This window comes from Eulemur rufifrons, chromosome 14 (assembly GCF_041146395.1).
Source record: "Eulemur rufifrons isolate Redbay chromosome 14, OSU_ERuf_1, whole genome shotgun sequence".
NCBI lineage: Eukaryota > Metazoa > Chordata > Mammalia > Primates > Lemuridae > Eulemur > Eulemur rufifrons.
Window position 1 is genome coordinate 34,804,238 of NC_090996.1, and position 15,085 is coordinate 34,819,322.

Below are 15,085 nucleotides of genomic sequence, written 5' to 3' on the forward strand. Positions count from 1 at the left end.
CGCACCCACGTGATCGCGGGGCCCACGTGACCAGCAGCGCCGAGCGGCAGCCATGACGCGGTGCTAGCTCGCCCGCCCCTCCCCCCCAAAGGCGGCGCAGACACGGGCTCCAGTCACAACCGAGAACTTTATTGACACAGCTCCGGCCGCGGGCCGCACACCGCCCCAGGCCCGAGGGCGGGGCTCTGCCCACGCATCCCAGCAAACGGGCCCGCGGCGCAACTACTGGGGTACTATATAGGAGGGAGACGAGGGCTGCTCCACAGACGGATGGACAGATCGGCTCTTTATAAATAAACATCCAGTGAGAGGGAATGACAGCTCTAATGCACCCTTACACACAGCACTCTGAGGTCCTCGCCGGCGGCGGGGTGAGGGGCAGCCGGCGGCCGCGGCACGGGGCGGGGGCGGGGCGGGCAAGGACGGGCACTAGGACACTGCGCATGTACAAGACCGACTACGGGGGCGCCCCGCGCTGCGTGCCGGGCTGTTCGTTCTGGAATGAGGAGGGGTGGTCTTTACATCGTATTCTGTGGCTGGTGGGCTCGGAGTGGGGCTACTTTGTAGAGAGGATGAGGGCGACGATGAGACCGTAGAGGCCGAGCACCTCAGCGAAGATGAGGATCAGGATCATGCCGACGAACAGGCGCGGCTGCTGGGCAGTGCCCCGCACCCCGGCGTCCCCCACGATGCCAATAGCGAAGCCGGCCGCCAGCCCGCTCAGGCCCACACTCAGGCCCGCGCCCAGCTGGAGGAAACTCCTGGGGGGAGAAAAGACACGGACCTGCTGTCAGTAGCCGGCGGGCCAGGGGAGCACGGCCGCGGGGTCTCCTGCACCTGCCCGCCGCCCCTGCCCTCCAAGCCGGGCAGGGCAGACCCAGCACTCACCTGTACAGGTTGATGCCCTCGTTCAGGGAGTTGGCGATGAGCACAGCCACCACCAGGCCGTAGATGGCGATGATGCCAGCCATGACCACCGGGATGATGGACTTCATGATCAGCTCCGGCCGCATGACGGACATGGCCGCGATGCCCGTGCCGCTCTTGGCAGTGCCATAGGCGGCCCCCAGGGCTGTGGGAGGGGGACGAGGTGAGCCCAGAGCAGCACACTGGCCACCTGGGGGCTGGAGGGGGCGCCTGTGGCACAGCTGTGAGTTATCCCAAGTAACCACATGCAGAGGGAGCTGCAGAAGGCACCCAGCCCCCCTCATCCCTACAGTCCAGCTCTTCCTCCAGCAGTGGCCTTTACAGCCCTCTAGCCTATCTGGGGCTCCCGGCTCTGCTGTGCAACCCCAGCCTGCACTGCCCAAGCCTGCTGCACAGACCCCATACTCCTTGGGAGCCTCAATACAGCCACCCACAACCTCAAGCAGCCCAGACACATGGTGAAGAAGGCAGCTGGGGCCCCAGGAGCCTTGCCTGGCATTCCGAGCACCCCTGTTCCACCCAGAGTCCCTGGCACTCAAGTCAGGGAAGCCCTGAGAAAGTACTAAGTTGACTGTATCTCAGCAGCCCAGACGTTGGGCCAGGGTCAGCCAGCCAGCCCTTGCGGCTATTGCCCAGGGACAACATGCTGGAAGAGCCACCACAGGCCAGATGGCATGGCTACTGCCACTGGGTGTGATCTCAGGGTCAGAGGCAGCCAACCTGGTGACTCCGGCCCCACTAGGCCAGAGCTTCCTTGACTCCCTGCCCAGCCCACCAAATTTCCCAAGATGCCGAGCCCTAAACATGCTACAGGGAAGGCTGAGGGCTCTTCCACAAAGGGCAGCTCTCAGCACCCTCGGCCACATAGCAGGCCCTGGACAGATTGGAGAATCTTCTCTACTAACCAGACAGGAGAAAGGGGGAGCTGAGGACAGGACAGGGCTGTCTCAGTCATCACCCAGCCTGACCACGAGGCCTTGGGCTCAGAAGCCCGGCTGGGCCACCTGAGCCTCCCACCACATCGGTACAGGGGAGATGAGACTCTAGGGTGCCCTGTTTCCTCTGGAGCTGTCCCTCTCCCTCTCCAAAGGAGACGCTGCCTTCCTTTTCAGGAAGTTTTTTTCCCTTGCTGGCCTCGAAGTGGAGAATGTCAATACAGAATAGAGACATGGTGGGGCTCAGATGGCTCCTCTGATGTCTGCCACCTGCCCTCCAGGGCCAGCACAGGGACCTACTAAGCTGCTTGAGCAGGCTGCATTGAGAGCCCCGTTCCCCATCTCTGCCCAGGGCACTCATGCCATGGTCCTTTTGGGGGAGCAGATGGATATCGGGCATGACCCACAGAAGACAACGTAGGTCAGAGGTAGAAGGCACAGGACCACCCCAGCCATTCCTCTGCACATTTTATTCATCTCTTTGGGCCACAAATGATGCCTACTCTGTGCTCAGCACTGAGCAAGAGTGAGGTCAGAAGGGCTCTCCTTCCCAGGGCTCAGAAGACACAGGTACAGTGACCTCCAGACCTGGCAACACGTCACAGACGAGTGGAGAAGAGGGTGGTGGGGGAGTGGAAGCCGACATGGCAGTGAACAAGGAGTCGCAGGAAGACAGAGCAAGACGACAAAATGATTCTGGACAGCGTATGTGGAGGGGCCAAACAAGATGGCACAGGCCAAGGAGCCACAAGACGAAGGAAGGAGGCCGGGGCAGCCACACTGCCTCCCCCCCACCATGCCTAAAGTGGCCAGACACGAGTGCCTTCTGCCTGGGGCCCATCTTCGAGGGCCTGTCCTGGACCTCTCCTAGTTATAGTGTATTTTGGGGGCTCCCACTGCAGGCCCAGCACCACATCAGGCAGCATCATGTATGCACAAGAGACCAGAGCATGGCTCACACTCGTGGGCATGCGTTACTGAACAGGGAGAGCACAGGCTGCAGCAGCACCGGGTGGGAGGCTGAACAGAGGGAACTCAGCGCCAGCGGGAGTGGGACCCTGTGAGGCCAGAGCCCAGCAGAGCAGGCAGTGAGCCGGGCCCTTGCCTACAGAAAGCAGCAGGGAAATCATGTAGCTGGTGGGGCAGGAGAGGGCGAAAACCTGAGGAACGAGGGAAGAAACCAGGATGAGCAGCAAGAGCCAGAGCAACAGGAGATAAAACCAGACCAGCCTGGAGGGCCCTAGATACTAGCTCTGGGGACCGAGCCTGCCAGGGCTGCAGAAGGTAGCAGACCTCACAACAACGGCAGATTGAGCGAGAGACAGAAAGAGTGGAGGCAGGAGGCAGCTCCAGGAACACAAGCACCAAAATGGGGCGCCCACCAGGAGGGAGAAAGTCACAGAAAATATGGAAAGGGAGCAAATGACAACTTCGTGGAAGACATGATGAAGAAAGCATCAACAGGATGTTTGTCATAGGGAAAAAGGGGAAGCCGGACAGTGGGACGTAGAATGGGGGGCTTGAAAGTTGTGCATGGACCTCATTCGGTTTAAGGCCAATCAGCTGAGTCCTAGGCGGGCAGTGCCAGGAGCTGGGACAGCGCTTGAAGCCAGCCTGGCAGCAATAGCAGAGGCCACAGGAGGACGGAGGGGCTTGTTCATGTAAGCAAAGGAGATGAAGACAAGTCCCAGGGAAAGGCAACGTCTGGAGGGCAGAAACCAAGTCAGAAGTTGACCTGATAGGCCAAGTGAGAGACTAGCAACCACAGGGCCACACTGAGCCCCACATGAGGGAAAGGAGTGGAACTGAGGATACAGAGAGGAACCTCACGGGGGTCACACCAGGAGCTGCAGTGAAAGGAAAGGCCTAGGCCACTGATACCCTGTCCTTGATCATTTCCAGACACCCGAAGGCCAGACTCTGTTGCAAAGCACACGTAGGTTCTTGACGCAGAGGGGAGCAGGAAACTGGGTACACAGAAAGGGCTCAACGAGCAAACTCGGGGCTTCAGGAGCAAGCAGTGACAGCCAGAACACGAGTCCCATGTGGACAGGGCCCATTAGTCTGCTGATGTGCCCAGCACCTAGCATGCTGGTAGGAGCTCAATCAGAATCTGCAGATGGACGAATGCATGGCAGCTACAGCAGCATCCACAGGTGACCAGGCACAGGAGCGTGGCAGGAGGCATTCTGGGGGCAAAGAACAGCCCCCTTGGCTGGGGGCTGGGTGTGTGGCAGCACCTGAGGAAGCCCTGTAGGTGTGGAAAGAGCAGGCGGTGCCTGGGAGGGAAGGGGAAGTCTAGACCATTTCTCCCACCACAAATGACCCCTGACTTGCACGTGATTGGAAGGGCAGGGCTAGCTCAGCCACAAATGACTGGCAGACAGGCCCAGGCAGAGGGAGGCCCCCACCCCACAGGTGTTTACAGGCAGCAGAGACTGTTTGGAGTTCAAACCCTCCACATACCTGAACTGTGAGCCTCCCCCACTCTCACCAGGGAGGGTGTGGCAGGGCGAGGTCATCAAAGCCTAAAACCAGACCTAACCGAGGAGGCGGAGACCAGACCAGGCCAGACCAGTCCACAGGAGCTGAGACTGGGTCAGAACTTACCTCCCTGGGCCCCGCATTCCTGGGCCTAGCCCAGTCGCTTTTCTCCCAGGTAGACCAATTTCCACTAAATTTGACAAGCCAGGACTGTCAAGGGCCAGCTTCAAAAGCAGGGTGCCATGGAGAACCCTGGAAGCCCCTTCCTTGGGCCCAGGGCAGCCCCCCCCAACTCCAGGCCTCAGGAAGGAAAACTGAAAGTCATTCATTCATGCATGCATCCATCCATTCGTTAGAGACAGAAGTGGAAGACTCCCTCCTAAGAAACAAAGACCAAACCCTGTAAATTTGACACCCCATGCCACTCTCTCGCCCGCCCCAAAGCACAGACGCTCAGCAGCAAGCGTCCACACACACAGCCAGCGCTGACAGCGGCCGGCCTTCCCCTCTCCCCCTCCATTTCCATACACTCCACCCCTGTGTCCCTGAGGGCTCTCAGGACCCACCCCTCAGCCCAGCTTTCTCAACCAACCCACACGACAGGGCTATTGGGAAACCGTGACACCTCTAACCGGAAGCACCTGTCTCTGGTACAGGCCCACCTGACCCCCGCAGGAGCCCGGCCGCCACATAGGCGAGGGCTGTGGACCTTGACGGGGACATAGGCTCCCACCGGCCAGGGAGCACCAGGGACTCTCCTCCGAGGCGCTCTCAGGCCCGACCCCCGCCGCTGCCGCCGCCGCCCACGGACAGGGAGCTTTCCGAGGCGTGATGTCACACCTGCCTGCAGAAATGGGGGGGTGCGGAGCAGGCGCAGGACCGCGCGCCGCCCCCCGCGCCCCCACCCCAACCTCCCTCTCGCCTCCGCCGGGGCTAAGATGGCAGCGGCGCCGCCGCCGCCCCACCCCCGCACTGACACGGCCGGCTGGCAGGGCCGCCGGCCCGGGACCCCCGGGAACCCCGAGGCCCGCATCCTAGCCTCCCGCAGCCCTCGGGGCCCCGACCCCCGCCCGCAGTCACGCGAGGCTGGGCCCCCCAAACAGCTCGGGATTACGTCAGAGTGACGTCACACACAGAACCCCGGCGAACTGCGGGCACGAGCTCCACGCGCGCCCCCGGCGCCCCCTGCCCCGCGGGTCCCTCCTGCCCCGGCGCTCACCGCTGAAGATCATGGCGGACGAGGCGCCCATGACGGCGAAAAACGAAGCATACTCGGGGCTCTTGGTCTCGGACATGTCTGCGGGTGGGGAAGGGCGAGCTCTGCGGGCCGAAGCTGGGGAGAGCGCGGGCAGGGTGCGGTGGGCGGGCGCGCAGGCGGGCGGACAGGCGGCGGCGAGGGCGACCGGCCCAGCAGCTGCTGCGCTCTAAATACCAGCACCGCAGAACAAAATGGCGGCGGCGGCTGCGTCACATGACCCGAGCCACGCCCCTGTGGGCCGTACCACTTCGCGCCGGCGGGGGAGCCACGGCCTGGGACACCCGAGCGGCCCGCTGACCGTCCCCGGGCTGCGCTGCCAGCCTGTCGGCCTGGCTCTGGCGCCCGGCCCCGCGCCCTCGGCCTCTAAGGGTGCGCTGCTGGGCGCCACTGGCCTCTCAAACGCGCGGGTTGGACCCGTCCGGCCCCCGGGCCGGGGCGGGGCGGTAGTGCAATATTACCATATGGGGCGGGGCCTGCGGGTGCCCCGCCTCCTCTGCGGCTGCGCTGCGCCCGCGGGGCTCGGTTCCCGGGGACGCCTCCTCGCTCACCGGCGCGGAGCCCCGAGCCCTCCCGCCCCGCAGGGTTCTCACGGCCTTGCTCCAGGCCAGCGCCTGGCTCTGCGCCCGAGGAAAGGCGCGGGCTGGAGCACGGTCTCCCGGGATCTCTCCATGTCCCCTGGGCCGAGCTAAGCGTCTGAGACCCCGAGTGCGGGGGGCTGCCGCCTCCGCTCCGGCGGGGACGGCCCCCGGCCCCCACCTGGGAGTCCTGGCCTGTGGCCGCAGCCCTGCGGTGTTCCCGGTCACCTCCCTCCACCACGTCCCCAGTCTCGTCCAGACCCACCCACCATCCTCAGACCCAGTGGTCGGTGACTTCACCCCTCGCTTCCGAGAACAGGGAGCCCCCTCCCCAACGTCGCTCCTCCCTTGCATCTGGCACGCAAACATCACTTGAGGGGTGTTTCTGCCCTTCAAGGTGCAGGCGTGACTGCTCTGAAGGCCTGTCGGTGCTGCGCCGTGTGGAGGCCCCCCGGATTTCTGCACGTTCTGGCGTCCGGGTTCTCCTGCCTGTCTGTCCCTTGACCCCGCACAAAACCCGCACCTGCAGGGCCACCTTTCTTTCCAGAGCACCCTTGAAGCGGGGATCGGCTCCCCACGCCCTGCAGGCGTCCCCGCCAGGGCTGACACTGCTCCGCTGATCCCCCTGTGGCAGGGCAGTCCCCTCACCCCAGCCAGATGTCATCTCCATCCGCCAGCTCTGGCTCCCGGTGCCCTCTCCATCCCATCCCTTTCAGGAACCCTGGGCAGCTGCCACCAGGCCTGGGTCTCCCTTGAGCCCTCAGCCCAGGTTAGGGCGCTCCCCCTGAGTGGCCTGGTTGCCAGCTCATCAGCCTCTTCTTGAAGGCTGTGGGGTCACCTTCCCTGGCCTGGCCCTCCAGCTGGCCATTCAGCCCCACCTTCCACAACAGGAACGCCCTCAGGCCCTTTCCACCTGGCTAGGCTGGGTCTGCCACTTTCTGAACTTGCAGCCCACAGAGGGGGCCAAATCTGTCCTGGTACAAAGGGGAGGAAGCAGCAGATAGGCCAGAAGCCCTTCCTCCACCTCCCTCTTTCTTGCTTGACTCTGGTTTCTGAAAAGAGGAATCTTCACTCTATGTCTCCACCTCTTTTTCTGCCCTTCCCTCCCCAGCTCCTTGCCCTTGCCAAGGTCACTGGAGATGACCATCTCTGTAAGCAGAGGGACATCTGTCAGGCTGAGTGGGCCTCTGTGCTGCCCACTTCTCCACACCCTCTCTTCCCTCTCCTGCTGACTTGCTACGGCTCAGACACCTCATTCTTCCTGTGGTCACAGGGCAGGCCCAGGCCCATAGCCTCGGCTGCACTGCAGGTCCTGGGTGTCTCCAAAGCTCCCCGGCTTTGCCCTTCCCCTGAGTGATCCCATCCTCCCATGGCTTTGTCCTCCATCTTATACTGTCCTGTCCCTCACCTGCACCTGTCCAGCGTGACCACCCTCTGAGTGAGGGAACATCCAGTGCCTGGCCCATCACTCCAGGCACTTGGGGTATGGGACCAGAGAAGCCCATGCCAGGGAGGTGGCACTGGCTCCGGGCCAGAGAGGCCGAGAGCAGGAGGAGAATTCAGAGCAAGGAGAGGAAAGGCAGCAGTTGAAACAGCGCAGCCAAACGCGCAGGGGTGAGCAAAGTGCACTTAACCTCGCCATGGGTGAAATACCAAGACGGACATCGGGGAGGCTGCTCCCTGGGCAGGATAGGGAGCAGGTCGGCTTACTGGCGTCTGCTGCCCTCTCATTTCCTGCTTCAGTTCTGGCGTGAGAGCTCACGCTGGGTCTAGTGGGGCTACTGACACCTCGAACCAGCGTGTCTTAAGCTGAGCTCACCCCCCAGCCCATCACCACCAGCGTCCACTCAGTTATTCCCACGCTGGCAAAAGCTGCGCACACCAGCAGCCCTGTGACACCACTGCTCCTTCCGCCTCCCTCTGAATTACTCAGGAGTCCCAAGGTCTGCACCTCCCAGCTCTCTGCTCTGCTCTACCCCACCTGCCGGCCTGGGTCTTCTCACCTCTCCCACCTGCTCTGCCTGCCCAGTCTCACCTCCCCAACCCCCAGTCACCCAGGTCTTCACTCTGAACCACAGGATATTTCTAACCAGCACTTAGCGGCACGATCACAGCTCACTATAGCCCCGAACTCCTGGGCTCCCAAAGTGCTGGGATTATAGGCATGAGCGTCTGTGCCCGGCCCTCCCTCCTTCCTTAGAGAATGCAGCTCACCACCTTTAGAACACCACCTTCTCCACGAAGCCCTCCTGCCCTCCCTTTCTTCCCCTCTTCCTCTCCACCAGGCACCTCCCTTTCTGGGTGCCCCTTTCTCACTCCATGTTACTGTTTTCCACGCACTGCTTCCCCGTTGCAGGGCTGTGCCTCTTTCTGTGCCCCTGGCCCCTGGGGCAGGGTGCCCTGACATCTAGGTAACATTTACTGAGCACCGAGGTGTGCCAGGCCATGTCCTAAGTACCTTCTGGGTAATAGCACATTTCACTCTCACTGTCACCATCATTTCGTGGACACGGAAACAGGCCCAGGGAAGTTAAGAGCCTTGCCCGGGTCACGGGCGGGCAGCCAGTGAGTGGCGGAACTGAAACTCAAGCCCCAGGTCCCGGGCCTGCCACTGTGCAGGGCTTGGCAAACGGCTGGTGACCAGTGGAGGGGCTGGCAGGACCCAGGCCTCCTTCCCCCTGGTGTCCCCAGCACTGGGCAGGGCCCTGGGGTGCAGTGGGCTCTGGGTGGGGGTGGCAAGGGGCTGAAGACTGGGATGGCCGGAACACACATCTCTCTTCTCCCTCATAGCTACTTCCTCCTGCTGTGCAGTCACAGGTCACGAGCCCCAGCCCAGCCCTGCTTCAGGAGGCGCGGGGACTTCCAGGAACTGGGGGAGAGGTTTTGGGAAAGTCGGGTCAGAGACCCCCGTGGGGGCAGTAGAGGGAGACGTGCGGTGGGGTCCTGAGACGCTGCAGGCACTTTGCAGAGCCCGAGGAAAGGTGTGTGTGGGGGGGGTGGGGAGAGACCAGGGATAAAGTCCCCAGTGGCTTCAAATGATTGGAAAGATGAACCGCCAGAAGCTGTTCCAGAGAAGAAGGAAGGGGAGGCAGCAGCCCCACACAGCGGACTTGTCCATAGACGGAGGGCCCTGGCGGCGCCTTCTCCCCATGGACAGCCTGTTCTGAGTCACCAGGAAGACACCCAGAGGCGGCCCCACACGGAGATGGCAGCCGGCCTCTCCACCTGGATGCACAGGGCCGCCTGCAGCCAGGCAAGGCTGGGAGAATACGGAACGAGGATGCCGTTGTACTATTCTGGGGGGCGGAGAGGGGCGGTAATAACTAAAGGTGGGATTTTTTTGTAACTAAAAGTTAGGTTTATAAAATGACACAAGGTTCTTTTTTTCTCTTGTTGGTAGAGATAGGGGTCTTGCTATATTGCCCAGGCTGGTCTCAAACTCCTGGCCGCAAGCCATCCTCCTGCCTCAGCCTCTCAAGTAGCTGGGATTACAGGCTCCAGTCACCATGCCTGGCATAAGAATTTTTTTTTTAAGTAAAAACTGTGCTGTAGGCAAATACAACTCAGTGCAAGTAAGACCTGCCACCAGCCACCATTGCTCCCTGCAACACAGGTGCGGTCGAGGGCGGCAGGGGGACCGAGGATCCGCAGCTGCGCCCGCTGGACGCCAACACCAGGAGGGGTGAGAGAGCAGAGGCAGATGACTGGGCAGACCTCAAGGACAGGGCTGCTCCCCCTTCTAGCTCACGCCAATTTTGAGGGTTGACACAAAAGGGCCGGGAGGACAAGACCAGATGGGGCAGGCAGGGAGCCCGGTGGCCCTGACCACCAGGGGGCCGTGGAGGGAGGATCCAGCGCCTGGGCTGGGCTGGGCTCAGGGAGCAGGTTCTCAGAAAGTGCCAGTGAATCCTCAGCCCCAGATGGCCAGGGGGCCGCATCTACCTTGGCCCCACGTCTGGCGTGGGGGTACACCTGAAGGCCAGGATGACTTCCTCACATTCCAGCGCCAGGGCTCCCACCTCCAGCCCCACCTGCCTGCAACCTGAACCACGCTCTGGGCTGCAGCCGAGCACCTACCTGAGCGCCAGGCACTGCGTGAGGCTCTGAGCGCCCAGGCCAGCGAGGGCGCCCTGCCCTCGGAGAGCTGGCACCCCACGGGAGCAGCAGTGTCCCCAGGGGCCCGGGCAGCGCTAAACCAGAAATGTGCTTGCGAGAAGCAGAGGTGGTACACGGGGGAGGGTCCCCAGAAGAGGTGATCCCGGGATGGGGACTCAGAAGATGAAGGGGGTTTTGAGCAGGGAAGAGACATGATCCAGTTTATATTTAAATGAATCACAAGCCACTCCAACCACGGAGCACGGGCCGCTGTGAATGAGCCTGAAGCAGGCGCCCACAGTTCACTGTGGAAGGGTCCCTACGATGCGGGCAGGGGACAGAAGGCAGGGCAGAGGAGTGGGCACAGGTGCGCTGCCCGCAAACACACGCACACACACGTGGTTCCTGCGGGCGGTCCGGGTTGGGGAGACCAGTGTCCCACTCGTACATCTCCATTCTGTATTCATCTTCTACTAGGCGCACATTTCGCCTTTCCAAAAACCCTAGGACGGAGAGAAATGGGGAGCAAATGCTTACAGGGGACGAGCTTCCCTCCGGAGACAGGGAGAATGCCGTGGAACCACCTAGAGGGGCCGGTTGCACCACACTCTGAATTCTGTGCACTTTAAGATGGCTAATTGTATGTTTCGCAAATTTCACTTCAGTTTTTGAAAAAGACAGTAAAACAAAGGAGTTCCACGACAGGCCGAGGGGAGGCTGTGCCCGCCAGGGGCCTGCGGGAAGGCAGGTGCGGGGGAAGCCGGAGGGGACGGCAGCCCTGCCTGGTCCCGTCTGGGCCAACACTGTGCCCCCCACCCTGCTGGGCCGCCCCGAGGGAGGCAGGCCCCCGAAGCACCCGAGGACGCAGCTCTGCCCCCCCCTCCGCCCGGGCCAGGGCAGCCTCCGCTCCCCACTCAGGAACAGGTCTTGCCCAATTCTGGCCTGTGTCAGTGCCTAACGTCAACCACAGGACCATCCGAGGCACTTACAGTAAGAGGAAGACGTTTCTGCAGGGAACGCTGGGGGCCTCCCCTAAACACAGGCGCCAGGAACACATCTCAAGGATTGCCCTGGACAGACGCCAGTGGCACAGGCAGGACCACGCGAGTGGGCTTCCAGTCGTGCTGCCGTGCCGGGTGCCCAGGAGGCTGTCGGTCTCCAGGCAGGGGGCAGGGAGACTGGCGGTTATAACAGAGGGTCTCGGCTGGGCGGGGGCCTCGGGGAAGCCTCCTGGGAAGAGACAGAGCCCACAAAGGCCAGAGCACAGGCTCCTGGTTCATCAGAGGAACTGACAAAAGCTGGCGCCAGTGAGCGCCTGGGGACTTAGACTCAGGCCCGGCCTCCCAGCTGCCCCCCAGCGATCACCTGAGGGCGCAGCAGGGAAGTGCTCGTGTTAGGTGGCAGCAAGGGAGGATGTGTCCATCCTCATGGCCAGTCTGGGGAGAGGACAGAGTGGACAGAGGCAGTTTCACGGATGGCAAGCAGAGTCCCACAGTAGCCATGGGCAGGGAGTGAGGGGCGCCCGGCAGCCTCACTGGGAGGAACTGGACAGGGAGGGGACATCTGTTCTGGGCTTGAAGGAAAAAGGTGTTCGGCTGGGCGTGGTGGCTCACGCCTGTAATCCCAGCACTCTGGGAGGCCGAGGTGGGAGGATCACTTGAGGTCAGGAGTTTGAGACCAGCCTGAGCAAGAGTGAGCCTCATCTCTACCAAAAATAGAAAAAATTAGCCAGTAGGATGGCCAGCGCCTGTAGTCCCAGCTACTCGGGAGGCTGAGGCAGGAGGATCATTTGAGCCCAGGAGTTTGAGGTTGCTGTGAGCTGTGATGACGCGACTGCACTCTAGCCAGGGTGACAGAGTGAGACTCTGTCTCAAAAAAAGAACAAACGTGTTCCATTTTTCTTTATATTATATAGATACACAATTAGAATATAAGATATTAGAAAGCACATCAATATTGACTTACGTAAACTTCCAAATAAAATATTCTCATTCTGAATGAGAGACGTGAGTTTGCTTTTTGATATTGGGTTTTGCAAATGAAAGAGACCATATAATTTTTTAAGAGACAGGGTCTCACTATGTTGCCCAGGCTGGAGGGCAGTGGCACGATGAGAGCTCACTATAACCTCAAACTCCTGGGCTCAAGCCATCCTCCCGCCTCGGCTTCCTGGGCAGCTGGGACCACGGCTGCGCACTGCCGTGGTGGGTTCTTTTCTCATCCATGGGATTTCTGACTTTTGACAATGACTCCTGGTGGCAGCTCCTGTCCATTCCCCGAACATTAGCTGAGTGCCTGTGGGACGGGCACCCTGAATGGAAGGAAATAAGCAAACCAGGGAATCCTGTGAGCTGCAGTGGCCGACGGCAGCAAAGGAGCACGGTCCGTACCTGTCTCCCCAGCGCAGAGAAAGTGCTCGCGGGCAGCCTCCACCAGCAGAACCGTCTCTTCGATTCTATGCGACGGGGGCAGCGCATTCCGCATCGGCTGCTGCGGCTGCTCCTCCGGCGTCCTGGCAACAGGCACCTGAGTGTCCCACCCTGCCAAGCTTTTTCACGTCGAGTGTCTCACAGTGACGTTCTGCGAGTTCTCACTTCTATGTAGGATTCACATTAACACCAACCACACACGCATCACTAATCACTCATTTCCACTCTTTGGAAGCTGGATTTGGCTGCAAATCATTTGTTCGCTGTGCAGTCGTCTATTTTTTATTACATTCGTTTGGATGCTCCAAAGTGTCAGTCCAGAAAACCGTTGTCCGAACCCACTAACCAGCCTTCACAAGAACTAAAAGGTAAAATTATTCCTGCCACTCTTTTTTTCCCATCAATCTTTCGTTCATAGGCTTTGGACTGAACGTGTCCTCGGACACGCAGGGAGAGAAACGGGAGCCGGGCGGCGAGGACGGCGTCAGCTTGCCCACGGCCACGGCCTGGCAGGACGAGGGGAGGCCTCCTCGGGCCAGGAGCACCTCGCCGGATAAAACAGCTTTAACTTGTGACCCTCGGTGAGCCGCCAGGTGACTCGGTGGACCCAGCACTCCGTGGCGGAAGGTTTCCTTAGTGTTGTCTCTGTGTCACGTGTCTACGTGACCCTGCGTCCACTGACTCTGCTTCCGTGGTCCCAAGGAGGGTGACAAATCCCACACAGTTCCGTAAAATGAGTGACTCTGCAAACGTGTGAGGCGTTTTGTTTTCAGCAATGAATCACATGACGTGGTCACTACTTCTAGAGCACAATCTGACACTAACATGATGAAGATCATTAAGAAAACTATACCAGATTATTTTACAAAGTCCATACACTTTTCTGCATAACATAGATGTAGCGTGAAGTGGCTGTGAGGATTGCCTGGCACGCCTGTTTCACGTGGTAATTTTTCCACGCACACAAGACACTTAGGCTGAGGAAGAGAACCATCGAGAAGCCAAGTGAATCCACATTTGAGACAGTGGCTACGTTGCCTAATTAACGGCAAAAAAATTTTTTGGGCCAGTGTTAATCTTGTTTGATGACATTCTGTACTTTGTAAAAATGTGAGAAAGTAAATCTCTATAAACATTAAGGCTATTCCTGGAGGTGGGAAAAACCAGGCCATCTACACGGGATCTGTGGTTTAGTTAACGGCATGGCGTCCACGTTAATGTCTTTGTTTTGACATTGACGTTGGGGGAAGTTGGGTGAGGGCGCGTGGACACCCTGCCACCTCTGCAAGTCCTCCTCAAATCGAAAACTTCAAAATAAAAAGGTACGAAAACTAAATTATTAAACATAAAATACTTAAGGAGACTGCAAAGGCCTTCTGGGCCTCAGCCTCCCAAGTAGCTGGGATTACAGGCATGCACCACCATGCCCGGCTAATTTTTTATATATATTTTTTTTAGTTGTCCAGCTAATTTCTATTTTTTTTTTTTTAATAGAGACGGGGTCTCACTCTTGCTCAGGCTGGTCTCGAACTCCTGAGCTCAAATGATCTACCCGCCTCAGCCTCCCAGAGTGCTAGGATTGCAGGTGTGAGCCACCTCGCCCAGCCAAATTTTGTCTAATTTTTAACATCAAAAACTAATAAATAATCAAGAAGAAATAATAGAGAACATTAACAAAATAAACTATGTTCTGTTTGGGAATACCTAGTATCAGATAATAGCAAGGACAATGTTTATTGGTTTCTTAAGACAAGAGTGTCACTCTGTTGCCTGGGCTAGAGTGCCGTGGCATCAGCCTAGCTCACAGCAACCTCAAACTCCTGGGCTCAAGCAATCCTGTTGCCTCAGCCTCCCGAGTAGCTGGGACTACAGGCATGTGCCACCATTCCTGTCTAATTTTTTGTGTATATATATTTAGTCCATATACTGTCTTTCTATTTTTAGTAGAGACAGGATCTCGCTCTTGCTCAGGCTGGTCTCGAACTCCTGAGCTCAAACAATCCTCCCGCCTCGGCCTCTCAGAGTGCTAGGATTACAGGCGTGAGCCACCACCCCGGCAAAGGACAATGATTAAAAAAAAAGAGAGATCCTTTTGTAGTTCACAGGCGTGATGACTGGGTTTTCATGCGCATGCGTGAGATGAGCCTCCCTCAAACCTTGCTACATTATCCATCTGACGGTAAAAAAAAAAAAAAGAATAATAAAAAATAGAGACAATAATCATACATACTTTCTAGGTTAGCAGAAAAGTTAGAAGATATTAAATTTAGAGAAACTAAGTATCTCACACACACGCACAGAGCCTGGCTCATGATGTCGAAATTGTGACAAAGTGGCCTCAACTCTCCTGGGCTGGCCCTCCAGGGCGGCCACACAGAACCT

At 59.1% G+C, this 15,085-nt stretch overlaps 1 protein-coding gene and 1 pseudogene across 1 annotated transcript; one reads left to right on the top strand and one right to left on the bottom strand.

Annotated features, from left to right (window-relative positions):
* Window positions 1–370: 370 nt before the first annotated feature.
* Window positions 371–5,774, bottom strand: ATP6V0C (ATPase H+ transporting V0 subunit c). Its single transcript, XM_069487034.1, has 3 exons — window positions 5,566–5,774; window positions 889–1,072; window positions 371–761 (listed from the first exon to the last, which is right to left on the bottom strand). The coding sequence occupies exons 1-3, from the start codon at window positions 5,639–5,641 to the stop codon at window positions 557–559; spliced, it is 465 nt and encodes a 154-aa protein (XP_069343135.1). The 5' UTR covers window positions 5,642–5,774; the 3' UTR covers window positions 371–556.
* A 9,015-nt stretch (window positions 5,775–14,789) lies between these two features.
* LOC138394960 (small nucleolar RNA U13) lies at window positions 14,790–14,882 on the top strand (annotated as a pseudogene).
* Window positions 14,883–15,085: the final 203 nt, after the last annotated feature.

Excerpts from the sequence above, each read along its gene's own strand:
- ATP6V0C (XM_069487034.1), bottom strand. The coding sequence starts at position 5,641 with ATGTCCGAGACCAAGAGCCCCGAGTATGCTTCGTTTTTCGCCGTCATG. Across the intron at positions 1,073-5,565 it reads GTCCGCCATGATCTTCAGCG|CCCTGGGGGCCGCCTATGGC; the intron begins GTGAGCGCCGGG and ends CCCCTCCCACAG. Across the intron at positions 762-888 it reads GAGGGCATCAACCTGTACAG|GAGTTTCCTCCAGCTGGGCG; the intron begins GTGAGTGCTGGG and ends TTCTCCCCCCAG.